This window comes from Arachis ipaensis, chromosome B03, assembly GCF_000816755.2.
Source record: "Arachis ipaensis cultivar K30076 chromosome B03, Araip1.1, whole genome shotgun sequence".
NCBI classification, from domain to species: domain Eukaryota; kingdom Viridiplantae; phylum Streptophyta; class Magnoliopsida; order Fabales; family Fabaceae; genus Arachis; species Arachis ipaensis.
The window spans coordinates 27,624,406-27,651,512 of NC_029787.2; the positions used below are offsets into that span (position 1 = coordinate 27,624,406).

Genomic DNA, 27,107 nt, shown 5'->3' on the forward strand with positions numbered 1-27,107 from the left:
CTAAGTCGTTGAGTCATGATGCGACGACGGCGGAGACCTTCAAGTACACCCACACCTTAAAGGAGAACAAAGAGAGATTAGCTGACTAGCGGGTTGCGGATCGTTATGTGAGTAAACATTATAAGGTATAAAGTTCAATTTTCAATTAATTGCAATCCTAATCATAACATGTGTTATATAGAAGTCCTACATGCAGAGATTGGCAGAGGCTACAACCCAGCAATCTCAGTAGACCAGAGACGACAATGACAACTCCACTACAGATGAAGTCGATCCTGACACTCTTTGGCACAAGACCACATCTGAGCCATATAAGAACTGCGTCTATGGGTTAGGATCGTTCTTCACCGACAACCTCCGCATCTCCACACTGAGACATTTATCCGCCTCTGCCACCAGTTGGCCCGTTGATCCCAAGGACAACATTGATTTGAGGGAGCAGGTGCTGGAGCTCACCCAGAGCCTTCACCAATAGGCTCAGCAGTTGCAGCAGTCTGAAGAGAAGTATCAGGAGATCCTCACACGCGTCTCAGACACATGATAAAGCTTTGGAATGATTTTTATGATCCGAGGTTGAGTAAAACCAAGATCATAAATAATGCACTAGAAGATATTGCTCCTGATCAATGGGCTTTATTCGTAGAATATCGTTTGAAGCCTGAAACTCAGGTAAGTACTTACTCTCCTAGTTAAATGTTGTTCTTTTTTACATCCTTTGGAATATATATAATTATTAGGCATACCCACTAAGAAGCCTTATATGAAGCAGATATTGCTGCTGCCTGCTCTTGTATTTTATTTTATATAGAGTTGGTAATGAATCAATGATAGCTTCTCATGCAGTAGTGCTGCGCACTCTTTTGCTCTCTTGAAACCATTATTATTGTTATTATTATTATTTTCTTGGCTCTCTTTTTATAAGCTTTGTTATATGTTGAATGCATGTTTGCCTCTATTTAATTGTGTCCAAATTTAACTTGCAGAATCTTTGTAAGAGGAATCAAGAAATTCGGCAAAAACAAATAATTTCTCATACTTCAGGTGCTAAATCAATTACAAGAAGAAGGGCTGAATTGGTAATCAATTAATGCATGCATATCTAATCTATCTCAAATATAATGTATGCATCATCTCTTAATTTTTTGCATATCTAATCTATCTCAAATAATAATTAGATGAATGATATATACATGATTGAGGCTGCTATTTTTTGATCGAGTCTTTCTACTTTTCTTCAATTTTAGACGGAAGATATGGGAAAAGAAGTTAGTAGGGTTCAAATGTGGGACATCACTCACAAGAAAATAGATGGAAGTTATGTTAATGAAAATGCTAAAAAAAATAGCGGTAAGACTAAAGTGCAATAAGTAACTTGTTTGTATTTCTTTTTCTTTCTTTTTTATAAGATAATACTATTTTTTATTCTTTCTCTTTCTTTTTATATATGTAGGAGAAGATTGAAGCACATAGGAGCCAACAACCGACAGAATCAACTGTTAATTCTCCTCTTGATGCTCTTAGAGTAGTTTTTGGGAAAGAGCACCCTAGTCGTGTTCGAGGTTTAGGCATGGGAGCTGTTCCAACAGTTGCTTTTAAGAACAACACTACAAGGATTAGTCAAATAAATTTAGGTTCTTCAAATGATGTTGGCGCATATTGCAAGCGCTAGTCTCCTATATTGCTTCTAAGGAAGGAGATAAAATTCCAATATAATTGGCTGGAATGTTCTCTACTCAACAAGTTTCACAGGTACAAATACAATTATCCTCTTTTTTTTTCCTTTGCTTTATCTCCTTCAGTTTTTTTCTTAGGTTCATAGTAAGGAAATCCTTCCTCAATTCATTAATGGAATGTTGTTAGATTAGGAGGTTATAATCTTATAGCTATTTATGGATTAATTCATAAATTAAAAACATTGCAAGAAATATATTGAATATTGATATAGTTTCCTGTATCAATTATAGCTTTAATATGCTACAGCCTGCATAGAATGGTGTTTGGGATTGTTGTTGCTCCTCATATATTACTAAATTCTTTTATAATTGCTAAAATGTAGATGGTTGTCGGATCTTCTGGTGCTTTATTTAAGTGGATTTTGTAAGATTGGAATTAGATGAATTCTAAAATTATGAATTATTTTGTAATGCTGTTCAAGTGTGGGTGCCAGTTACTAGGGAGTGTTAATTTTATGATACAAAGATGATTAAAGTTATGAACCATATATTTTCAAGGGATTGAGCTTCCTCTCCAAAGATTTTTGAGGTCTAATCAAACTCCAAAGATTATGTGAGCATGTTTGGTTTCTACTGCAAAACTATGGAGTTGGCAAAACTGAAAAGCTATTCTCTTATAGCACTTGTCCAAATCATGATTTTGAGGTTTTCAATAAGAAACCAAACATCCTAGCGGGGTTTGTATGACATATCTTTCGGTTTTTTCCTTCTCCCAAATGTCTAGCAAGAATTTACGTTTGTTGGTCTGGATAATCATTTTTTGTGCTAATTCTCTTAGTAGATAATGTCGTAATGTGTTCCCTAGTGTCAACTAGTTTAGGATTTTTGGACCTACATTCTTAATTTCCAGCATTTGACTCTAAATAAAATAATGAGAAATAATAGTTGTAACATTTTTTGTGTGTGTTTTCTTTTCTTTTCTTATAAATTAAATCAAACCTAAAATATATATCAATATATGCCTTTTTCTTGCATTTCTTGTGCTCATAATAATTATATTTTTGTTGTAGGGATTGGATCAGGAGAGTGAGATTCTATCACCAAAATATTTAGGAAGTAGGTCTTCTGGAGCTATAACACCCTCACTACCAGAATGTCACGCTTCCGGCTATGTCATTCTGACAGCAAGAAGTATTACAACTACTTTAAATACTTAATATTAAAATAGGAACCTGTGACTCAACACCGTATCACTGATTTCTTTGAAAACCGAAAATAAATACCTTATCTTAAAAAAAACAAGCAACCATAGATTCATATACAAGATTTCTTATATAATATCTTATAATACAATATATATATATATATAACTCCTATCCCTCTTACAAAATTGTAATAACAAAGGCGAGGGAAGAAAATAATCTAATCAATACAATAACATATAAACCAAATGCAGTATAACTCTTCTTAATGCTTCTTCATCCGATTCCTGAAAAGGTAAAACTGCAGGGGGGAGAGAACCTAACCACACGGTTTCACCACGGAATTTCAAAGTTGTCATAAGAAGATATTTTATAAGAAAACTGTTTTCAAGCTCAGTGGTTATCATTGTCTTATGAATCTTTTAAAAACCAATACGTAATCGTTCAAAATCTTTTCAAGGAAACAATGTTTATTCTTTCAGAAATCCGAAACCTTTCCTTTCTTATAAGAAAATATCAATTAGAAACCAACCATGCAATTCAACAACACAATCATTAATTCAGCACCAAAATTCATTCTTAAATGTAGCATGTCAGGACAAACACAGGCAAGACAGACAAGAAAAGCACAAGTAGGTAGCAGTTATAGCAAATAGTTCAAGTAGCAGTTAAGAACAGTTTAGCAATTAGGCAAACCAAAACAAGTTCAAACCCAAGCAAAGCATACAAATGCATATGATGCATGCCTGTCCTATGACTGGTGAGGCTCATCTATCGGTTATCCAGCCAACCCGACAAGTCTGAATTGTACTTAGATTGTCCCCCGACATGCATCTCCAAGAGTCTAGGCATAGCTTTTTCTCAAATAATCAATATTGCTCAATGGGAGTAACATTCCCAGGAATTTATATAGAGCCCGGTTACACTTACGTCGTAGGGTCAATAGAGTATCGAGTTTTCAACCTTGTACACGTGGTGGCAAGCCATGGTACTTTATCCAGGAACCTCGTATCTCAGATAATTCAAATTCATAAGCCGTATGAATAATTCAAAGATCGTATCTCAACATTCTCAATCCATATCTCAACATTCTTAACATCATAATCATTCATCAATCCAAATCTCATTTCCAAATTCATTCAAAAACCATATTTCAAAGAAAATCCTCATCATCCTTCTTTCCATTCCGTCCATCAACAATCCCAATTTAAAACACATTTCTTTCTTTGATAAATAAATCAATCTTAAAACATATAACGTTTAAAAACAAATCTTTTCAATTAATTACTTTAAATAAAACTTCCAATTTTATAAAATTTCGGCAGCATCTCTTCTAAAACTCGGACACTGCCACCCTTTTCGGGTCCCATCCAAACATTTCTCAAACATTTTCTCAACCATTTCCAAATCTCAAACATTTTCCAGAGTTGAACCAGTTCCAATTTCAAATTATTTTCAAATCAAACCAATTCCATCAATAAAACTCTTTTTTTTTAAATCAAATCAGCTCAAATATTAAATCATTTATAAAAATCAGACCAACTCAAAATCAAACTGCTTCCAGAATCAATTTATTTTCATATCTCAAATTATTTCCAAAATCGATTCATTTATATTACCAAGTAAACTTCAAAATCAAGAAAATCCATCTTTCATAATAATCAAGTAAATAACATTTCAAATCGGTTTTTATCAACAACCATACACCACTCACGCAATCAAGCACCCAATAATTCAGTCCAATAAACCATCACATTCACAAGACAAATATAATCATAGAAGTATATCTTTTTGCATCAATATCTATTTATTACAACTCTGTAATGTAAAATAGATTTTAAGAAAAACCCCTACCTCAGTTAGCCGAGTCCGCATAACTTATCGTGACAATTCCCTTTCCTTTTCATTCATGGCAGTGGCGATAACATTAACCCCACGAGGACAGCAACAACTCTGACGCCTCTTAGAGTGATTGCATTATTACAAATTGCAATTACAGTAGCTGGAACTGTTTCAAGAAACCCAGACAAAGACATATACAAAAATCAAATCAAAACAAGCATGGAAAAGACAGTAAAATATGTAAAAAGCCTAGAATCGAAAAAGATACCCGACCCGAATCATTAAGAACAGCTCTGGTGTCTGCTCCCAGCGACAGAAAAAGAACAGAAATCAAACCCGGACATCCGTCCTAGCGGCAGTAACATCACTCCGAGCGATTAAGGCAGTAGAGACACCACCAATAATAAGAATAGTGGAACAAAATAGAAGCGGAACAAATTCAAGAAAGGAAGAAACAATTACCAGTAAATCTGGCCTGGTTTCGGCGACGACGTATAACTAAGTAACTTGCAGCAATAGAAACCCAAGAAGACAGAGGCTTTAGCTGTGGTTTCCGGTGACGCAGCAGCAACCTGGGTGCAACCACGGCGGGCCCAACAGCTTCAGTGACAACTCCCGGCAAGCACATCAACTCTAATCGCACATATAATAATCGAAACTCAATTATATAACAAATACCACCATAAATTCTTCAGTAACTTATAACAGAACGACGATTATGGATGTTCGGAACGAGGAATAGCTTACTGTAATTAGGGGACCTATGGAAACGGAGGAGCGGCGGCAATTCCAGCACTCAGAAGAACCGAAACCAGCCTAAACAAATCGAGCCAGTACCAAAACTATAACCAGATGGGGTTTGGAATGGTAAGAGCGTCTTCCGGCAACTGCAACAGCATTTTCCAGCATCCTTCAATGAGCAGAGATAGAATAGTAACGGCAACTCCCACCACCGTCACCTCTTCTCTTCCGGTGACCAACTCCAGCGGCAAGGACGGTGAAGGCTTCGGTGGCGACGACCATGGGAGCTCGGCGCGAAGCTGACAGCGATAGGAGACACGAACGGTGGCGATTTCTCCCGCGGACGCAGCTGGCGGCGCGAATCGTTCTCCCTCTACCCGATCTCTCTCTCTCCTCTTCGCGACATCGCCGGCGACGGTGGTGGCGGAAACTCGTGCTCCTTTCTTCCTCAACAACAGCGACGCGACTCGTGGCCCCCGTGAACGGCGACGAGAGGGCGTGGGTCCTCTTCCGTCCCGCTGCGTCTTTCATCTGCGAACCTTCTCTCTCTCGCACGCGGCTGGACTAGCGGCGACAGTGGCGGCAAGACCCTCCGCGCGCTAACGCGTTCTTCCTCTCTTCCCACATTTTCTTCTCAGTTTCCCCCTCTCCTTTATGTCCCTTCTCCGTTCTCCCTCTTCTTTCTTTTTTTTCTTTTTTTTATTTTGTTTTGGTGAATGGGTGGGTGGCTGAGGGTTTGGGGGGTGGTGGCAGTGCTGTTAGTATTAGGGAGGTTAGGGTTTAATTTGGGAATATTTGGGTTAATTAGAATTTGGTAATTCTAATCAAATTAGGTATATTTTATTAATTCGAAATCTAATTAAATCCCTTGAAATTACTTTAAAAAATATTACTTAATTATCAATTTTTTAATTAGATTTTAATCAAGTATCTTAATTTAAAATTAGAGATGATATAATTTATTTTCTTTGCTTATGAAATTAAAATATTAAATTCTAAAATCTCAATTATTTAAACTAAATCATATAAAATTCTTATTCTTTTACAACTGCTAAATTTTATAATTTATGTATAGAAAATTATTTTATAATAATGAAATTAAGTAAAATTTATATTTTAATTATCAAAATCTGATTTAATTATTTTCAATGAAATAATTTCTGAAAATAAAATCTCTAATAAATAAATAAATTTGAAATTTGCTTAAAATTTTTTCCAAAATTTCTGCTTCTTACACCCTACCCAACTTATAAAAATTTTCGTCTTCGAAAATTAATGTATTACAAAATACTTTACATGGTTTTAACACTTTATGAGAAAGCAAAGAACCTTATCATTAATATTTATATAGTTTCAAATACTTTGATTATTATATAGCATAAAGATATAAGGGTAAGAGTGTAACTGCAAGATAGAAATTACAAAGCAAGCTTGATGCAAATGACGACATGGTTCAAACATGTAGTGGTAAGGCAAGGTGGTGATAGATTATAAAACAGGCTCGGGTTAAAACGATGTGCTTAACATTCGCACACTGATCTCGTACCAACTTAGATATTCAACTATTCAAATTTCAACTTAACTTATCTTCAACATTTTCAATCGTACTTTATCGATCAATTCATCCGAAGGTTCTCAACCTCATCAAATATTTTGCAAATCTTAGTAGTCACAAACTTAATATCAATAAAACTTTTCACGTGAAACAAGATTCCACAACTCTCTGCTACGTCGTATGTTTACAAATTTCACCTTTTGTGCTTATCAAACGTGTTCTAAAGGACTAATGTGTCGTTTACTAAGTCTAACAGTTGCGCAAGATACCAAAACTAATCTCGAGTATACTCAGAAGGATAATAAACCATAGAAAAGAAAGATAAGCGACAAGGACCGCGTTTGCGAAAATTTGAAAGAATAAATGCAATTGCAGGTAAACAAGGATGCTCAAGCAATGAAGTTTGCTAGAAAGAAATTAATTGACAACTTTAAGGATAACCCTTGGATCAAAGAAATTGAATAGGATCAATAAGAAGAAAATCAGCGTATTAGTTTGAAACATATCCAAGCTGAGTCGAAGAAGTATGAGATTTCATAGAAAAGGAATGATTAAAGACTATGGTGACGCATTATTGCGGATCAACTTCAAATGATCACGGAGGTTTTATAGTTCGTGGAGGAATATGGAATCAATAGCCGTGTTACCAGAGCCTTAAAATAGTCAGAAGTGTAAGCAGATCAAGATATGCGTAAGGTGCAAATGGTGAAACAAGGAAATTTAGATTACATCACAAGAAAGAGAAAAAGGAATGACACATCAAATTGAACGACACGATTTAGAACACATAAGCCATTACAACATAATAAAAAGGGGCACTTTACATTTTCAAAGATTTAAGGGTCGGCACATACCCAAAACAATTCCAATGTTACGTCAAAGAGTATGAGAAGTATAATGGCAAGGATAGACGTTCTTAAAGATTCAGATAGCAATTTATAAATAAGAGGTGTACGTATGGAGAAATTAAAGAACTTCAATAGAGATAATAAGAAGAAAACGGTGCATTCATTAGAATTGATTTCAAGCTGAATCAAGGTACAAGATTCACAAGAAAACGACCAGAGTCAAGGACGTCATTTACCAAATCCAAGGAAATGTGTAGGAACACGATCAAATGAAAGATCCACAAGGAATAGATAAACTCAAGAGGAAGATCATCTTACCTAATAAAAAGAGAAGATATGAAATAAACAATTGAGGGAACTGAACAAAGTATAGATGTTTGCGTTACCTCGAAACTTCGCGACTCCTTATAACCTCGTATACTTATCAAATTCATTTTCTGTGCGCACAAATCGCGTCTTTAAAAACTAACACATAAGAAATGTTAAACTTGAGAAGATTACAAACGACACAAATGGTATTTGCAAGAAATCGGGAGATTGCCCAGGTTTACAGTTAGACAAAGATGGTATTTCACAAGGATTTTGAAAATACGTGAAATTATCAACAACCAAGGATGTATATAAGCAATGAAGTGTAATGTAAAGGGAGTTAATTCGAAAGCTTAAGAAGGAATTCTGAATTCAAGAGCTTCGAAGAGTATATGAAATGTTTGCATAAAGAGAATTGGTTAAATACCCCTCTGAGGAACTTTGTCCTAACTTAATTTTGTATTTTTGTTTGCCAAAGTTTTGAAAATAATAATTCCAAGGATGTTTTCAGGTTCATAATGATGATGAGGTAAGGGCATTGTTCATGCTGCTCTCCAACTCAAGCAATTGGTACACTCACATTTTATCAATACCCATCTTTCATTTCTCTATAATTTTTATAAATTTGGTTTCAATTCTTATTTTTATGATGTCGGATACCCTCAAAGTTGGCAGCTTTTTCCTTTTTGTATTTTGCTCACCAACTGTTTGTAATTTTGTTTCTTTTGTAAGTGTGTTCAGAACTTCAGATAGTGAAGGAGACATGGGGGTTTCAAGTGGGAGACATGCAAGGCATTATACCCGTTACACTTGGGCTCTCGAGACAGCATTCTTTCCTCAGGTAAGTTTGAATTTAAATATTTCAAAATGATCAAAGTATTTAGTGGTCTGCGTGAGTTTAAAATCTTACTATGGATTAATTTCACTTTTTTTTTAATTCTTTTCTTATTTTGATTAATAATTTCTTTTCAATGTTTTAGCTTTATACGTCAAATAAGAAATTTATTTAATTTATTTATTTGTTCTTTTTTAACTTAAGATATTTTTCTAATTTTCACTTTTCTTAGTTCTTTTGTACGTGGAGTCTCCCTCCTTTTGCAGTATAATGATAATTCTCCCCCTTTTAGTTATTTGAGTAACATTATGATGAATTTATGATAATTTAGTCCTTAAAATTTCTGTGTAGATTTCATATTGTACTATGTTGGTTAAAGTGGTTTACCTGCTAGAAGAGAATGCAAAATACAAGAGGCTGCAACAACAGACATGCATCTACATTTATATATCTATGTAAACATACATGCATATATTTATTATATTGTTACTCATTTAGATCAAGTTTTTGTTCTTTGCATTTTAATTACAAGTGATTTTGTTTGTTTATGTTTGCTTTAATAGTCATACTACTATCTCTTTTGCGAATCACTTTTTAGAAAATGTTTTACTAAAGTGATGTTGCAATTGTGTCATCATTGTTGCAGCTTTGTGAACTCGTGTGAATCAACAAAAAGAAGAAGAGTACCCTATACCAAACATTTATAGCACCGTTTTGAATATGTATCTAGATTCTTAGTCAGCGTGCCATTTATTACTGCTGCAATGCAATTCATGATTGAAAAAAAAAAACAGAAAAAAATAAGATCATATTTTGGTTAATCCATAAGCTCAAGAAATGTAATATAGGAATGTAAGAAAAGTTTTGTGCAGGGTAATGATGTTTGTTTGTTTTAACTATTATTAAAAATCAAATGAAATGTTGTGGTATTTTTTCTTTTTCTTCTTTCATTGTTTTTAAGGTGTTCATTTTATTTGGCCAAAGAAAGATGGTTTCTCTGTTAATTAACTAATTCAATTTTCATACTTAAAGTTTCTCTTTTTATATAGATGATGCGATTTGCTATTTTATTGTTGTGATTTGTTCCATCAATACCAATAATGAAATGTTTTATTATTTTGATTAGTTCCTCAATACCAATAATGAAAATTTGTATGTTTTATGCCTTATTTATAGCGTTATCTTGCACAAGTATTTGTCTTTCAAAATCAGCATCCTATCATCATAGATGTTAAAATCTGAGTATGTTCTCCTTATTTAGTGCAAAAATATTCACTTATATTTTGGAGTACCTATGATCTTCTTGAGGTTGTACAAAATGATAAAATATATGACAACGAATAAAATGAAGTAAATTAAGCATTCTAGGAATTTCAAGCATAATTATTATATATCACATGATGAATATACCATTTTAGGAGGAAAAAAATGATGGGAGTATGTCAATGTGTGTTTGATACAGTGTTTCAATATGTCCAAATAATTTTAAAATATAATAAAGGAAACCCAATCACCCAAATGTTTTCTAATTAACTTAAATTTAACTTAAAAATTTGGGACTTCTCTCTAATCAAGTATCTATGTTGAATCAATATATTAATTTTAGCGCTAACTGCATGTTCTAACTAGCTATATATCTTAGTATATTAATGTCTTAAATTTGTAGACGAGCTCTGATTTTTGAATGAAAAATTGTCCTCAACTTTTGTTGTTCAAATCCTGATTTCAAAAAGGAAGATCATGTTCAAATTGTGTACTTTTATTTTTATAACTGAGAATATGAATATGAAATACAGCTGAGTTTGAAAGCAACTTAGTGATAAATTTAGTGAAATGCATTGTGTTTTTAACTATTTAATATTGAGTTACATGTGCTGCACGAATGGTATACAATTGTATTTGAAGTTGATAAATGGTAAAATATACCATGGCTTTTCTTTCTTCTCTTTAAAGTTGAGTTTTTCTTAAAAAAAATCATAAATTTAGCCATTGTATGATATTTATGCAAAATCAAATGGGCTGCAAATAGTAGCAAATATGCTTCCAAAGCAAAAAATTTAACTGTTTTAAAATGCTTATATTGTAATCTAGTAACTAATTGCTGGAGCGATAAAATAATTGACAAGAAACTCTTATTTCGATTATGAATTTATAAATGCATGTGGTGATTTTACTGCATTAATAAAATCTATCATGAAAGCTATTTTGCTAAATCTTTTGAGTAGTCTTTTTTTAAATTATTTTTTCCTTATAAACTTTGGATTTACGACTTAACCAGTAGTAAAATATTTTTGATAAATAGTAAACGAAAAAAATTGGACGACAAAAAAAAAATTAAAAGGGAAATAACCAGTTTGGTTAAGCCAGCAGTGGTTGTTTGGTCAGAGAAAAAGGATAAAGTTAAAAGATTAAATGGTAAAATTTTGTTACAGAAAGAACAAATTAGAAAAAAAATTTTCTACATTTTGGGGTGAGAGTGGCATGAATGTGAATGTAAGAGATGATATTAATATAGTAAGATTAGTTTTTTATTTGTTCTTTTTTTATATCCTTTTTTATTGATATCATTGTTGAGTTTTTATTTGTTGTTTTTGTTTGATGGAAAAGCTAAGGGAGAAGGATAGCTTCTTTTTTATAATTTTTTTTAAATGTTAGTTATTTAACCCAATATGTTAAGTCTATGACTTCGTCCCTAATAAAATCAATGTGATTGATAGAATCATTTATAAAAAAAATGGTTAACATTGTTAAATTTCATATATTTCTTGATTTTATGTTTTATTAATATCTGTCATGCTAATAAGTGCGACTTAGTTTTATTCTTGAAATGGTAATATGTTTAATGACATATTGAAAAAGTATATTAATAAATTAATATTTTACTAAAAATACTTACTGTTCGGTAGGTCGGATACTGGACGGTTCGGGTTGATATCCTGTTTGATGAAGGGGGTTTCGCTTGGTCGTAAGTCACCAGGCTGGAGTAGACGACGTCCCGGGTACTTTGCATAAGGAGGGGGGTGTCACCTGCAAAGACACTCCGACGCTCTAGTCAGTAAAGTGTGCAGGTGAAAAAAGGGATGAATGGTATGTGACGTACCTTGGGGGAAGGGTAGGACCTTCCCCATATATACCGTGTCAGAGGTGGGCCCATCAAGGACAGGCCCACCTTCCTCAATGCTTCCTCCGCACAGCTATAGCAAAGCTGTCAGGGACGCGTGTCCGGGTCGGCGACTGAGCGCGTCACTCCTGACCGTTGGGGTCGGGTGGTGTTCGGGTCGGGCGGGCCCGCAAATGGTTTGGGTCAGGCCGTAACAGTGCCCCCAACGCGCCAGCAATGATCGTGAAGGTGGTTGGTGGCGTGTTGTCGCCAGGTCGGCCGCCTGTGGAGGGGACGTGCCCCTTGCGCGCGTGTCTGTTTGTTGCTGAGTGACCGTTTGTCGCCTCGTTCCTCGCGCGGAGCATTAAATGCTCATAATGGGTTGAAAACCCCGCGTGCAAAGACTATTTTGCCCCCAGGCCTTTCACGCTTCTTCAATGGCAGTTTTAAACAGTTTTGCATTTGTTCTCCTCTCATATCCTCACTTCCATCATCTCCATCATCTTCTCCTTCTGAGTTCCCAGGGTGTCACTTCTGCATTTTTGCACATTTGCTCTCCTTTCTCCTCCTTCGAATCTTCGTAATCAGTCCAGGTAAGCATCCTCTTCGTTCTTTGCTTCGTGTTTATTTTGTTATTCTTCTGCATGCATGCTGTTTGCTTGATTTTGTATGATAGGTGGCCTTTTAGTGTCAAATAGGTGCGTTAAGGGGGTTACCATTTCAAGGTAGGCTTTTATTTGGATTTTGCTTTTAGCCATGCTCGATCTTAGCTATTGAATAGGACAAATGTAGTTTCTGGGCTTTTTCCAGATTTCCAACCTCATAGACTAACGGAGTGGTACCCCCCACTGTAGGTATGCATCGCATTGTTTCTCGGGCCTCTCCCTCCACCGTGAACTACGACCCCTACACCTGGGTGACTTCCGACGTGAAGGACTCGCCAAATCAGATGGACGAGGGGGTGCTAACGGAGTTCTGCCAAGGCGAGTACTTGTGCAGAGGGACAGACGAGGAAGCCAATTATGACGTCTTTGTTTCTGCCCCCCAATGAACGGCTATATGAGCTTAACTTCCATTCCCCTCGGGTCCCCGACTGGATCTGGTTTTATAAATACATGTTCACCCAGGTGGGGGTTCGTATCCTGTTTTCTCCTTTTCAAATGGCGCTTCTTAACCGGATCTCTGTGGCGCCGTCGCAACTGCATCCGAACAGTTGGGCTTCTATTCGCTGTTTTGAGATGGTATGCGAATATCTGGAGTTGCCGGTATCTGTTGATGTCTTCCTTTTTTTCTTCAACCTCATGAATCCTTCCAAGGAGGGGAAAGCGAGGAAAGGGTTCATGTCCTTCCGATCTGCCCAAGGTCGGAGGATCTTCAGCTTGTTCGAGGACTCTTATCATGGGTTTAAAGACAAATATGTTAAGGTGTGTCCGGTCAAAGGTCGTCACCCCTTTTGGTTGTCGTTAGAAGGGGAGCGCCTTATTCCGACGTACTAGAGCTTTGGGGCGGGATCCAACACATTTATTAAGGTGTCTTATAAGGGGATGTCCGTTGTGGATAAGAAGGTCGCCGACGTGTTGTTGGCAGTTTTTGGGAAGAATCATGTGAATCCCCACCTTTTGATGGGTGACAGGGAAGTCGCCAGAAATTACGTTTGTGAGTTGTTTTGCCTTGTATTTTTGCGTTTCTATTCATTCGCTTGGTTGTGCCGGTTTCACGACTAACTTGTTTACTTGTTTGCTGCAGTGGAGATGTCTGCTTCCGTGACAAGGCTTGAGGACTTGTTCAAGACTTTCTTGGCGGACAACGATGAGGAGGAAGCGGAGAAGGTTGACGGGAAATCGGAGGACCTCCTGAGAATAAGGATCAAGCGACGCCGTCACCCCGTGATACCGAGATGACGGATAAGAACTCTGACGGGGCACGCGTTTCTCCTATCCGTGAGGAGACGGTTGGCCCCGAGCACTCGACCTCCGCTCAGCAAGAGGATGACGATTTGAAGCTTATCCCCACCCCCAAAAGGCAGAGGGCATCCTCCAGCCCAGAAGGGGTTCTGACCGTTATGGAGCGGAACTTCGACGTCGGGACCTTCATAGATTCGCAGCTGCTTCCCGGCACAGAGGATCACTTCCTTGGCACCGAGCTTGCGGGACAGGCGAGGTGGATGTACCGTACCCTTCTCCGCGGTGCCGCAATTGCTCGGAAGGCTGAATTCGAGTTGTCGGGGATGCAGTCGCTGCGCAGGAAGCTCGAATCCGCTGTCAAGGCCAATAATGAATTCAAGACTCAAGTTGAAACCCTTCGGGAGCAACTGTCCGAGACGGGGAAAAAACTGGAGGCTGCTGAGGAGAGAGCCGCGTCTGCTGAGGAGAAGCTGAAGGCCTCCAATGACACCGTGTCCCGTTTAACCGAGCGGGAGATGACTCTGGAGAGCCAACTTAATGCCGCGCAAGGTCAGGTGGTGGCCTTGGAGAAAGAGCGTGACGTGGCCGTCTCGTCGGCTAAGGCCGCTCAAGCTGAGGTTGAGGAGCTTAAGAAGAAACATAAGGTGACTAGAGAGCAGGGGAAGAACGTGATCTTCATGACTGAGGAGGCCCTTAAGGCCCAGGTGAAGATCGTGGCTCCCGACTTCGATACGTCGGCAATTGGAGTTTTCAAGACAATCAAGGATGGCAAGATTGTTGACATGCCCAAGAAATAAGTTCTTGTACCTTATGCTTTTGTATGGATTTGTGGTTTTGTTGTAGAACTTTTTGAAGCTTACTTCGTTATACATTAAAAGTCGCTTGGTTGGCTTGTGATTATCGTCTTCTTTGCTTATCTGATAGCATTTTTGTTTTGTTTTATTACTGTTTTGTTGGTATGAGCTTTCTGCTCGTGTTTATTTACCGTTGTGTTGGTAATTCGGTAAAGCCAGGTCGTGGCCTTTTGCTTTCGTTGTAGCTGTTTGTTATGGCTTTAATTTAGGTGGCTCCCGGGGTGATCAGTCCCGGGGTGCCGTATCGTGGTTCCGTTTAATGTGTTGTGGAACTCGTTTCCGTGTGATGTGTAAGTAAGAGATAAAAAGGAACAATAGAGAGGTAATTTTTTAACAAGTAAACATTAATTGGCAATTAAACAAGTCTATTACCGTTGCGAGTATAAAGGTAAACGATTAAGCTCGTTAGATCGCCTAGCCGGCGTGCCTGAGCTATGAGTAAAACCTTCTCAGGTTACCTGTATTCCAAGTTCTCGGGACCTCCCTTCCATCAGGCTTTTCCAGTTTGTAGGTGCCCTTGCCAATCACTTCTTTGACTCTGTAGGGCCCTTCCTAGTTCGCCGCCAGTTTGCCTTCTCCCTGGGTCGGTAGCCCGATATCGTTGCGCCGTAGGACGAGGTCGTTTTTCTCAAATTCCCTCTTGAGCACTTTGGTGTTGTAGCGCAGGGCCATTCTTTGCTTTAGTGCCATTTCTGACAAATGGGCCACCTCCCTAGCCTCATCTGCCAGGTCTTTCTCTACCGCTTCCTCTACTCCCTTCAGAAGTAATCATGGGCTTGGCTCGCCGATCTCTACAGGTATCATTGCGTCCACTCTGTACGTCAGGCAGAAAGGAGTTTCCCCTGTGGATGATTGCTCGGTTGTTCGGTAGGACCAGAGGACCGAGGCGAGTTCGTCGGCCCATGCGCCTTTTTTGCTATCCAGCCGCTTCTTGAGGCCCAGCAAAATGACCTTGTTTGCGGCCTCAACATGACCATTTGTCAGGGGGTGCTCTACTGAGGAGAATTTCTGCTTTATGCCCAGGCCGGTGAGGAACTCCATGAATTTCTTGTCAGTGAATTGTGTCCCGTTGTCAGAGATGATGACTTCCGGGATGCCGAATCGAGTTATCACCTGTCTCCACATGAACTTTTGACAATTGGCTGAAGATATGCTTGCCAGTGGTTCAGCCTCTATCCATTTGGTGTAGTAGTCGATAGCGACTATGAGGTATTTGACTTGTCCCAGGCCGACCGGGAAAGGTCCCAGTAGGTCGACTCCCCAATGTGCGAAAGGTCGGAAGGACGTCAGTAGGCTTAGTTCGGACGCTGGCGCTTTGTGGAAGTTGGCGTTCTCTTGGCACTTGACACATTTCTTTACGAACTCTTTTGAGTCGACCATCATCGACGGCCAGTAATATCCAGCTCGGATGAGCTTTCTTGCTAGGGCTTTGCCCCCGATGTGGTGGCCGCAGCATCCCTCGTGGACTTCTCTGAGCATGTAGTCCGTTTGGTCGGGATGGAGGCATTTCATTAAGGGCTGGCTAAGTCCCTTTTTGAACAGTTGGTCTTGTATGATCGCATATCTGGCCACCTCCCTTCTTAATGCTTTAGCTTCCTTCTCGTCCTCAGGGAGTTTGCCGTTCTTTAGGAAATCAGTGATGGGTTCCATCCAGGAGGGGCCTATCTTTGTTAGGTGGAGGGCGACTGCTGGTTCCTTTGTCATTCCTTGAATAAGGGACCTGTTGCCAACTCCCGGTTTCATGCTCGCTAGCTTTGATAGGAGGTCTGCCTGTGTGTTCCTTTCCCTCGGAATGTGTTAGACCGCGACCTCCTCGAACTGCTTTGCTAGCTCTTTGACCTTTTCCAAGTACTTTTGTAATAGTGAGTCCCTGGCCTAGTAGCTTCCGTTCACCTGTGAGGTAACGACCTGCAAGTCACTGCATCCTTCCAGCCTCGTAGCTCTGACTTCTCGGGCTAGGATCAAGCCGCCCAGGAGGGCCTCTTATTCCGCTTGGTTGTTTGATACGGGAAACTCGAACTTGATTGATTGTTCGTATATGACCCCGGTAGGACTTTCCAAAATGATCCCGGCACCCCCGGACGTTTGGTTGGAGGCCCCGTCCACATGGAGCCTCCACCGTGTGCCCGCTTCCTCGGTTGGGTCCCCCGCTACTTCCACCAAGAAGTCTGCCATTGCTTGTGCCTTGATCGCATGTCGGGGCTCGTATCGCAAATCATACTGAGATAGCTCGATGGCCCAAGTCATCATTCTTCCCGCCAAGTCAGGTTTTTGGAGCACCTGGCGGATTTCTTGGTCCGTTCTTACGACTACCTGGTGACCCTGGAAGTACTGCCTTAGTTTTCGGGAGGAGGTTAGTAGTGCCAGAGCTAGCTTCTCTAATTTGCTGTATCTCAGTTCTGCTCCTTGCAGTGCTCTGCTCACGAAGTAGATTGTTTGTTGAGCCTTCCCTTCTTCCCGTACCAAAACTGCTGCCAGCGCTTCGTCCGTTATGGCCAGGTACAGGTATAGCGGTTCTCCGACTTTGGGTTTCCCGAGCACGGGAGGAGTTGCGAGGATCTCTTTGAAATGTTTGAATGCTTCCTCACACGCCGGGGTCCATTCAAACGCTATCCCTTTTCTCATCAGGTTGAAGAAGGGCAGGGCTTTTGCTGCCGACGCCCCAAGGAAGCGAGATAGCGCGGTGAGCCTTCCTGCCAGTCTCTGAATGTCTCTGATGCAACCCAGGCTCCTCATTTGGAGTATCGCTTGGCATTTTTCAGGATTAGCTTCCACCCCCTTTGGGTTATCATAAATCCTAGGAACTTCCCGGCCTCCATGGCAAAGGCACATTTGAGGGGGTTGAGCCTCATGCCATGTCGTCGGAGGGCCGCGAACACATTTCCTAGGTCGCTTAGGAGGTCCTCAGGGCCAGTGGTCTTGGCTAGGATATCGTCCACGTAAACTTTCACCGTCCTGTCTATGAGGTCGCTGAATATCTTGTTCATTAGCCTTTGGTAAGTGGCCCCGGCGTTCTTCAGGCCGAATGGCATTACCTTGTAGCAATATATCCCCCTCGGCGTTATGAACGCTGTTTTCTCTTCATCAGGTCGGTGCATAGGTATCTGGTTATAGCCAGAGTAGGCGTCCATGAAACTTAGGTACTGATATCCCGCCGCTGCGTCGACGAGTGCATCAATGTTGGGCAGGGGGTAGCAGTCCTTGGGGCATGCTTTGTTGAGATCGGAGTAATCTATGCACATCCTCCATTTCCCATTGTGTTTTTTTACTAAAACTACGTTCGACAGCCATACCGAGTAGTCAAGTTCTCGAATAAATCCTGCTTCGAGGAGGCTAGCCGTCTGCCTGGCCACCTCCTCTGCTCGCTCTTGTGACATCTTCCTCCTTTTTTGGGCTACCGGTCTGGCCTCCGCCGTCACGGCCAAGTGGTGTGACATGAGCTGGGGGTCTATTCCCGGCATGTCGGTTGGCGTCCATGCAAATAGGTCTCCGTTGGTCCTGATCATTTCCATTAGGGGCCCCTTCAGCTCGTGTGGTAGGTTTCTGTTCACGAAGGTGAACTTCTCGTCCGTGTTGCCGACTCTAAACTTTTCCAAGCTCCCTTCTGGCTCGGGTCTGGGCTTGTCTTCGACTCTCGTGTCTAGGTCGGCTAGTAACACTCCTGCTGCTTCCTTGGACTTCTTCCTTAAGGAGAGACTGGCATTGTCGCAGGCAATTGCCATTTCCAGATCTCCTTTTATGGATCCCACGGACTCGTCGTCAGCCACGAACTTCATTATCAGCATCTTCGTGCTGATTACTGCCCCGAGATCGTTGATGGTCTTCCTCCCCAGGATGATGTTGTAGGCTGTGGAGTCGCACAGAACCACGAACTCGGCCATTGTCGAGCCTCATCCCTGCCCGTGTCCTACTGATATCGGAAAAGAGATTATGCCGTTTGGCTTAATGAAGTGGTCGCCTAACCCTACGACACCGTGCTGGTGGGTCTTCAGGTCGGCGTCCCGCAGTCCCAAAGTTTTGAACACATTGCGGAACATAATATTCGAGTCGGCGCCGGTGTCTATGAGGATGCGCTTGATGAGGCCGGTTCCTACTCTGGCCGTGATGACCATGGGGGGCTTTCCGCGACCTCGTCAAATCACTGGTCCTCTGGGCCGAACGAGATGGGTGGCGACCTCAACCTCTTGGGGTTTTGTGCAGATGACGAAGAGATCGCCAGGATTTTGGCATCTTTCTTGTGCGCCACTTCGACCTTGGGGGTGCGTCTCTCGCCGTCACAACGTTTACTATGGTGAGACCTTGTTCGTTGTCGTTCTGGTCGTGGCCTCATTTTACTGTGCGAGTTTTCTCTTCTGTCTCTCAACCGCGATCTCGTCTTCTTGGCTCCCTGATGAGATGGGAGAATTCAGCCAGCTTCCCGTCCCGGATCGCTTGTTCCAGCGCGTCCTTTAGGTCGAAGCAGTCCTACATCTTGTGTCCATAGCCTTTGTGATAGTCATAGTAAAGGCTTTTGTTTCCCCCTGTTCGGTCTATTAGAGGTCGGGGTTTCGACAGAATCCCCTTCTCGGCTATCTATTGGTAAACTTCTATGATGGGGACGGTGAGAGGGGTGTAATTGGTGAACTTCCCGACTCTGGGAAATGGCCTAGGTGTCTTGCTCGGACCGCCATCCCTGGCGTGTTCCTTCTGTCTTTCTCCGCTCCCGTGATGCCTGGTTTGATTGTAAGAGGGCTGCCGTTTGTTGGCAGCCACGACCTGGCTGACTTTCTCATCATTGATGTACTCCTTGGCTACACATTGGATCTCCTGCATTGTCCACACCGGCTTCGTGGTGAGGTGCTTTCTGAAGTCTTTGTTTAGGAGTCCGTTCGTCAGGCATAGGCTAGCAACAGAGTCAGTCAGCCCGTCGATCTCCAGGCACTCATCGTTGAACTGATCTAAATATTTCCTTATCGGTTCTCCGGACCTCTGCGTCACTCCGAGCAGATTGATTGGGTGCTTTGCCTTTGCTATTCTGGTAGTAAATTGGGCTAGGAAGGCGCGGCTAATATCCGAAAACTGGGCCACCGAGCCCTACGAGAGGCTATTAAACCACTGTATTGCAGGTCCCGCGAGGGTGACCGGGAAAGCGCGGCATCTTACCTCGTCCCCCACTCCCTCCAGGTTCATCCTGGCCTCGAAGGCCGTAAGGTGCTCCTGTGGGTCTTGGGTTCCGTCGTACCTCATGTCCATTGGCTTGTCAAAGTGTTTTGGTAGCCGGACTTCGAGGATGGAACGATGAAATGGGGTCGCGCCTATTATGACTAGTCCGCGCGTTCTCCTTGTTCTTCCTTCATCGTCTTCCCGTCGACCGTCTTCCCGGTCACGATCTGTGGTGCGTTTCCTCCCGCGCCTGGCATATATGATGGGGTCGCGGCGCCTCCTTGTGCGTCATTCTTCCCTGGCGCTCTCGGGCTCAGATCTTGGGCTAGTTGTGCGTCGGGAGTGGCTTCTCGGGGGGGGGAACGGGAGTAACTTGATTCGGGAGTTTGCTGGCGATGTTCCCGGTCTGCCAGCTGGCGCTCCAGGTCCTGCATCCTGTGACATAGTTCCTGCATTATTCTGGCGCTGTTGTCGCCAGTTCTCCCAAAGGGGCGTCTTTCTTGGGATCGTGTGGTTTGTCGAGGAGGGGATCTCGTGCGCTCCCGAGAGGATGCCGCGGAGGCTTCCCCTCTGTTCCCGGCTTCTCGCCCTGCTCCTCCTGGGCCCAGTACAACTTCCATTCAGAAGCTTGTCCCCACAGACGGCGCCAATGTTCGGTAGGTCGGGTACCGGACGGTTCGGGTTTGTATCCTGTTTGATGAAGGGGGTCTCGCTTGGTCGTAAGTCACCGGGCTGGAGTAGACGACGTCCCGGGTACTTTGCGTGAGGAGGGGGTTTCACCTGCAAAGACACTCCGATGCTCTAGTCAGTAAAGTGTGCAGGTGAAAAAGGGATGAATGGTATGTGACGTACCTTGGGGGAAGGGTGGGACCTTCCCCATATATACCGTGTCAGAGGTGGGCCCATCAAGGATAGGCCCACCTTCCTCAATGCTTCCTTCGCACAGCTGTAGCAAAGCTGTCAGGGGCGCGTGTCCGAATCGACGACTGAGCACGTCGCTCCTGACCGTTGGGGTTGGGTGGTGTTCGGGTCGGGGCCGGCCCGCAAATGGTTTGGGCCAGGCCGTAACACTTACCATTTTTCTTTTTTTTAAGTTTTACTGCAGAATAAGAATTTATCTTTATTATTATGTAAAAGTTAATACAAATTTTTTGTACATTAAATTTAAGTCACATTTGTTTTTCTAATGATGTCATCTCATTAATTTTGATTACTTGACAAAATTTAAAAATTAACCATTTAACTTTTATTCAAATATTTTTAAAAAATTAACACCATAACTTCTATAATTAATTGATTTATTACGTATTATTATTCAAATAAAGAAAATATAAAATATTCATTAAAGGTAGATTCAAAATTAAATTAAAAATTTTAGATCAAAGTGCTATAATTTTTGTGTTATTTGATAGAGAAGCAAAAAATTATTAAACTCAATTGTCTTAAATCTAATTTCATTCTAAAACAGTAACGACACTGAAGTACTATCTCAATCAAAAATTTTATACCAATTGTTACGGTGGGTAACCGGAGATTAATGGGCTGGATGGCGTTGGTTAGCCCAAACGGATGAAGGAGGTGGCTTTAGAGTGGATCTGTTATTCGGTGCTCTTCCGTCCGACTTGTACGTGCGAGAGAATGGGGGGTGGTACCTGCAAAGACACTCCGATGCCTAAGTTAGCAAGAGTGTGAGCAGGTTAGAGAGTATTGGAACTTAGCGATACCTGAATGGTGTCAGTGTATTTATAGTGGTGAACCAATAACCACCGCTGAAGTAGTGCCACCTTTTTAGGTGGATAACCGTTCCCATATCTTAGGGAGGTTAAGATATGGCTCTATGAAGTGGTTAGAGAGTTTCTAGGGGCAGTTACTCATTCGAATGAGTGTTATCTGCCAGCTAACCCTCGTATCCGACTTCTTTGGAGCAGGTCGTGTTCAGTACCGACTTCTTGGTATGAAGGCTGGTACTGGGTGAGGGCCAACCCTTTGGGTTGGGCTTCTTTGCTTGGATCCTGGGCCTTTATTATTGGGCCAGGGTATGAACAGTGCCCCTACTCGAGCCCAATCTCTTTTTAAGGTTTGGGTTCGAGTATTCTACTCGGGGTCGTAGACGATTTGTAAGAGGACCGACGTGATGGTTTGAAACCGACGTGACCTTTCGTGACCTTTTGGTTCTGACAGTTACGTCTAATCAAGCGTCGTATCCGTTAGGGGTGTGCGTAGGGTTTCAATAGCCTTGGTAACGGTGCATCTCCATTAATGACTGCCCCTATTTTACCATTATGCCCCTAACGTTCTTATAAATACTTTCCCTCTCTTTCGTTGTTTCGTTTCTGCGATCTTTCAAATTTCCCTTGCATTCGTTCGTACTGCATTCTTGTGCTTTCGAAGGCTTTTGCTTCCAACCTTCATTTCCAGATAAAGGTTAGTTCTTTAATATGCTTTTGTAGATAAATTTGATTTGCAGACTTTGGTTTCACATCCCCCTTCCTTTAGAGACCGTGTTGGTGATTTTTCTTTTCCCCTTGTAGGTTTTGTCACCCCTTTTTTAGAAAAGAAGTGGCTTCTGTAGATGCTCTCTCTCACTGGGTCGATGTCACAGTTTTAGGGGAGGAACCCTCAGTCAATTCTGAGTTTATCACCCACCTTCGTACTCGCCACAGAATTTGTTCTTCTGAGGAGGACGAGCCGAAGTATGAGTTAGTGGCCCCGGGTCCAGAAGACCGGGTTTGCTTTGGGAGGGCTAATGAGGCTGCCTCCCATTTTTTCTTTATGTATGAGTGTATGATCACCCGTTTGGGTGTTTTTCTTCCCTTTTCAGACTTTGAGATGTCTGTTTTACGTCATTGCCGAGTCGCTCCTACCCAACTTCACCCCAACTCTTGGGGTTTTTTGAAAATTTATCAATTTATCAGCCAGGCATTAGAGTTCCCGATTTCTTTAAAGATTTTTTTCCATCTTTTTCATATGACAAAACCCTTTAGTGGGCTAAACAATAAACAACAGTGGGTATCGTTTCGAGCCATACAAGGTAGAAGGATTTTCACCCTTTTTGACGAATCCTTCCACGATTTCAAAAACTATTTTTTCAAAGTGCAAGCTGTAGAGGGCCACCACCCCTTTTTCCTGGATGACACTTCTTCCCCCCGCTTTCCTTTATACTGGTTGGAGGCCTCCCCTTGTGAAAAATATGGTCTTGACGACCTGGAGGAGGTGGAGGCGGCCATTGTGGGGTTCCTCCGAGAAGTTTGGGGGAGGTCTCCCTACTTGGACACAAAAAAGTTTCTCCAGGGGTCTCCAAGTTTTATCCAGGCACAAATAGGTAGTTTTTATTTGATTCTCCGACTTGTCTGATTAATTCTTCCGACTTGTCTAATCTATCAATTGTTGCTTTTTTCAGAGATGGCAAAAACAAATGCCCAGGAGTCTTACCAAAGGGTTCAGGAGGCCAAGGCGAGGTCTCGTGCCAGGTCTGGCGGCGCTAGGGCGGTCGTCTCTCCTCCTCCTCCTCCTCGGAATGTCGGGACTCCTTCCCAGCCTATTGTGATTTCCTCTTCTGCTTCCTCTCTGCCACCCCCCTCCGTCCGACCTACTCCTGAACCAGAGAAGAGGAAGCGTAAGACCTTAGAGTCTGGCGCTTCTGGTGAGGCGGACGCTCTTGCGTTCGTCCGAAAGAACATTTATCCCTATGCTCGTATGAGCATGGATGATGTTTCTGTTCGGCACTACCTCACTGCTGTGGTTGAGGAGAGTCTCAAGACGGCGGGAGTTTGTGGCAAACTCTTAGATATATTTGAGAAGACTCCTCTCAGCTCTTTAGAGACGACCTCGAGGGTCGAGGAGCTGGAAGGCAGGCTTCGCATATATCAGGAGCACGAGAGGGAGTTGGAGGGGAAAGTCGCCAAGCTGAAGGAGGAGAGGGACAGCCTCCGGGAGAAGGAGAAGAAGTTGCAAGCCCAATGCAACATGGAGGTGGATTTGAGGAAGGCAGCGCAAGCCAGCTACAACAGTTTATTTGCTGATCTTGTGTCTGTAAAGAATGACTTGCTGAATGCCCGGAAGGCCTATACCGAGTTGGAGGACTCTATTGCGGATGGTGCTGATGAGGCTTGGAGGGTTTTTAAGGAGCAGGTCGGAGTCATTGCTCCTGACTTGGACCTTTCTCCTTTGGACCCTGATAAGATTGTTATTGATGGTGCCATCGTGGATCCTCCTGTCCCCGTGGTGGAGTCTGAGTCTGATTTGAAGACTCGGGGACAGAGGATCATAGAGTCCCCTCCTCGTTCTAAGGAAGCTCCGAGTTCTTCTGCCGCTCCTCCGACTTTCTCTCCAACTCCTGGTCCTGGTGGTGGTCCTGGTGGTGGTGATCCTTCTACTCCTCTTGCAAAGAAGTAATTTATTGGTTATTGGGGGTCCGGCCTGTGGACCCCCCCCCCTTTTTAAACTCTTTATATTTATTTGTTGATGTTTGAACAATTTTCAGTCTTTTTAAGGCCGTAAACAAAACAATTTACTATACCCTTTTTTAATAAGGGTTTAATTTAGCTTTTTAAATAAATACCATTTTTTGGATAAGGGTTTTGAGTTACCTTATGCGCGCATGCTTTTCTATTCCTTTGATCTTTTCTGGAAAAAACCTATTCTTTGGGGCTTGCCTGCTTTTCTGAATCTTTTTGATCCTTAAGGCAGCCTTACAACTTTTTCTTAGTTTTTTCCTATCTCTCCTTCGAATGACTTTTTTGTTGTATCTCGCGGTCATCCTTTGCTTCAACGCTGCTTCTCTTATCTGGGCTTCTTCTCGGATTTCGGGGAGTAAGTCGAGCTCCTCTTTGTGCCCCCGTATATTCCCGATCTCGTCGTGGAAAATCACTCTTGGGCTTTGCTCATTGACCTCTATTGGGATCATGGCTTCTACACCGTAAACTAGTCGGAAGGGTGTTTCTCCAGTGGCGGATTGGGGGGTTGTTCTGTAAGCCCATAGTACTTGTGGGAGCTCTTCAGCCCAAGCTCCTTTCGCATCTTGTAATCTTTTCTTCAGCCCCGCCAGTATGACTTTGTTGGCTGCTTCGGCTTGCCCATTGGTTTGTGGGTGTTCCACTGAGGTGAACTGGTGTTTGATGTTCATACTGGCTACTAGGCTTCTAAAAGTGGAGTCGGTGAACTGGGTTCCGTTATCTGTGGTAATGGAATAAGGTATCCCATACCTTGTGATTATATTTTTGTAGAGGAACCTCCGGCTTCTTTGTGCAGTGATGGTGGCCAGTGGTTCTGCTTCTATCCACTTTGTGAAATAATCTATTCCCACTATTAGGTATTTGACTTGTCCTGGCGCCTGGAAAAAAGGACCTAACAAATCCATTCCCCATTTTGCGAAGGGCCATGGGGAGGTGATACTAATGAGCTCCTCTGGGGGGGCCACGTGGAAATTTGCATGCATTTGACACGGTTGGCACTTTGTCACAAAGTCTGTGGCATCTTTCTGCAAGGTTGGCCAGTAGAATCCGGCTCGGATCACCTTTCTGGCTAATGATCTTACTCCGAGATGGTTCCCGCAGATTCCACTATGTACCTCCTCCAATACCTCGGTGGCTCTTGAGGTCGGTACACACTTTAACAATGGTGTTGATATCCCCCTTCTATAGAGAATATTTTTCACCAAGGTATAGTGTTGTGCTTCCCTTCGGATTTTCTGGGCCTCCTTTTCCTCCTTAGGGAGGATGTCGAATTTCAGGTATTCGACTAAGGGGTTCATCCATCCAAGGTTTAATCCGACCACTTCAAAGACTTCTTGTTTGTCTTCCATTTTTACCACTGAAGGTTCCTGGAGAGTCTCTTGAATCAGGCTTCTGTTATTTCCTCCTGACTTGGTACTTGCTAACTTGGATAGGGCGTCTGCTCTGCTGTTTAGATCCCGAGTTATGTGTTTCACCTCGGTTTCTGCAAAGCGCCCCAGGAGCTCCAAAGCTTTTTCCAAGTACCTCTTCATGTTTGGGTCCTTTGCCTGATATTCTCCACTTATTTGGGAGGTCACCACTTGGGAGTCGCTGTATATCATCACCTTCGTAGCACCGACTTCTTCTGCCAGCTTCAATCCTGCGATCAAGGCTTCATACTCTGCCTGATTATTTGAAGCTGGGAATTCAAACTTGAGGGAAACCTCTATCTGGGTTCCCCTTTCATCTACCAATATTATTCCTGCACCGCTTCCTGTTTTGTTGGAGGATCCATCTACATAGAGTTCCCATGTAGTTGGTTTATCCCCTTGATCTCCTGCATATTCTGCGATGAAGTCGGCGAGGCACTGGGCTTTAATCGCCGTCCGAGTTTCGTACTTCAAGTCGAACTCGGAGAGCTCTATTGCCCATTGAACCATTCTTCCTGCAACATCCGTCTTTTGGAGGATTTGCTTCATGGGTTGGTTCGTGCGGACTCTTATTGTGTGAGCTTGAAAGTAAGGCCGTAGCCTTCAAGAGGCTACCACTAAGGAGTAGGCAAATTTCTCTAATTTGTGATACCTTAGTTCAGAGCCCTGTAGAACTTTACTGATGAAATAGATGGGGTGTTGACCGTCCTCGTCTTCTCTTATCAAGGCTGCTGAGACAGCCTTGTCTGCCACGGATAGGTATAGGACGAGGTCTTTTCCGGCTACAGGTCGGGTCAAAATAGGAGGTTGGCTCAGAAACTTTTTGAACTCCTGGAACGCTTCCTCACATTCGGGAGTCCATTCAAACTGGTGTCCCTTTCTCAATAGGGAGAACAGCGGAAGGGATCTTAGTGCTGATCCTGCCAAAAATCTGGAGAGAGCTGCTAGCCGGCCATTCAGCTGTTGGACCTCTCTCAAATAAGTCGGGCTTTTCATTTCCAGGATAGCTCTACACTTGTCGGGATTGGCTTCGATCCCTCTTTGTGTTAGCATGAATCCTAGAAATTTTCCTGCCTCCACCGCGAAGGCGCACTTTGCAGGATTTAGTCTCATCCCGTGCAACCTTATGGTGTCAAAGACTCGTGAAAGGTCAGACAAGAGGTCGGCTTCTTTCTTGGTCTTTACCAACATGTCGTCGACGTACACTTCCATTAAGCTCCCTAGGTGAGGGGCAAACAC

At 42.2% G+C, this 27,107-nt stretch overlaps 1 protein-coding gene and 2 long non-coding RNA genes across 3 annotated transcripts; all 3 read left to right on the top strand.

The window, feature by feature from the left end:
• On the top strand, nt 538–1,382 carry LOC107634329. The gene is made up of 3 exons (XM_021117241.1): nt 538–669; nt 984–1,076; nt 1,245–1,382. The coding sequence occupies exons 1-3, from the start codon at nt 538–540 to the stop codon at nt 1,365–1,367; spliced, it is 348 nt and encodes a 115-aa protein (XP_020972900.1). The 3' UTR covers nt 1,368–1,382.
• Nucleotides 3,201–27,107, top strand: LOC110270070. The gene is made up of 4 exons (XR_002359083.1): nt 3,201–3,841; nt 22,688–22,698; nt 26,244–26,250; nt 27,098–27,107. It is a non-coding gene; the product is annotated as an uncharacterized LOC110270070 (long non-coding RNA).
• Nucleotides 8,563–9,948, top strand: LOC110270071. Its single transcript, XR_002359084.1, has 3 exons — nt 8,563–8,740; nt 8,903–9,011; nt 9,652–9,948. It is a non-coding gene; the product is annotated as an uncharacterized LOC110270071 (long non-coding RNA).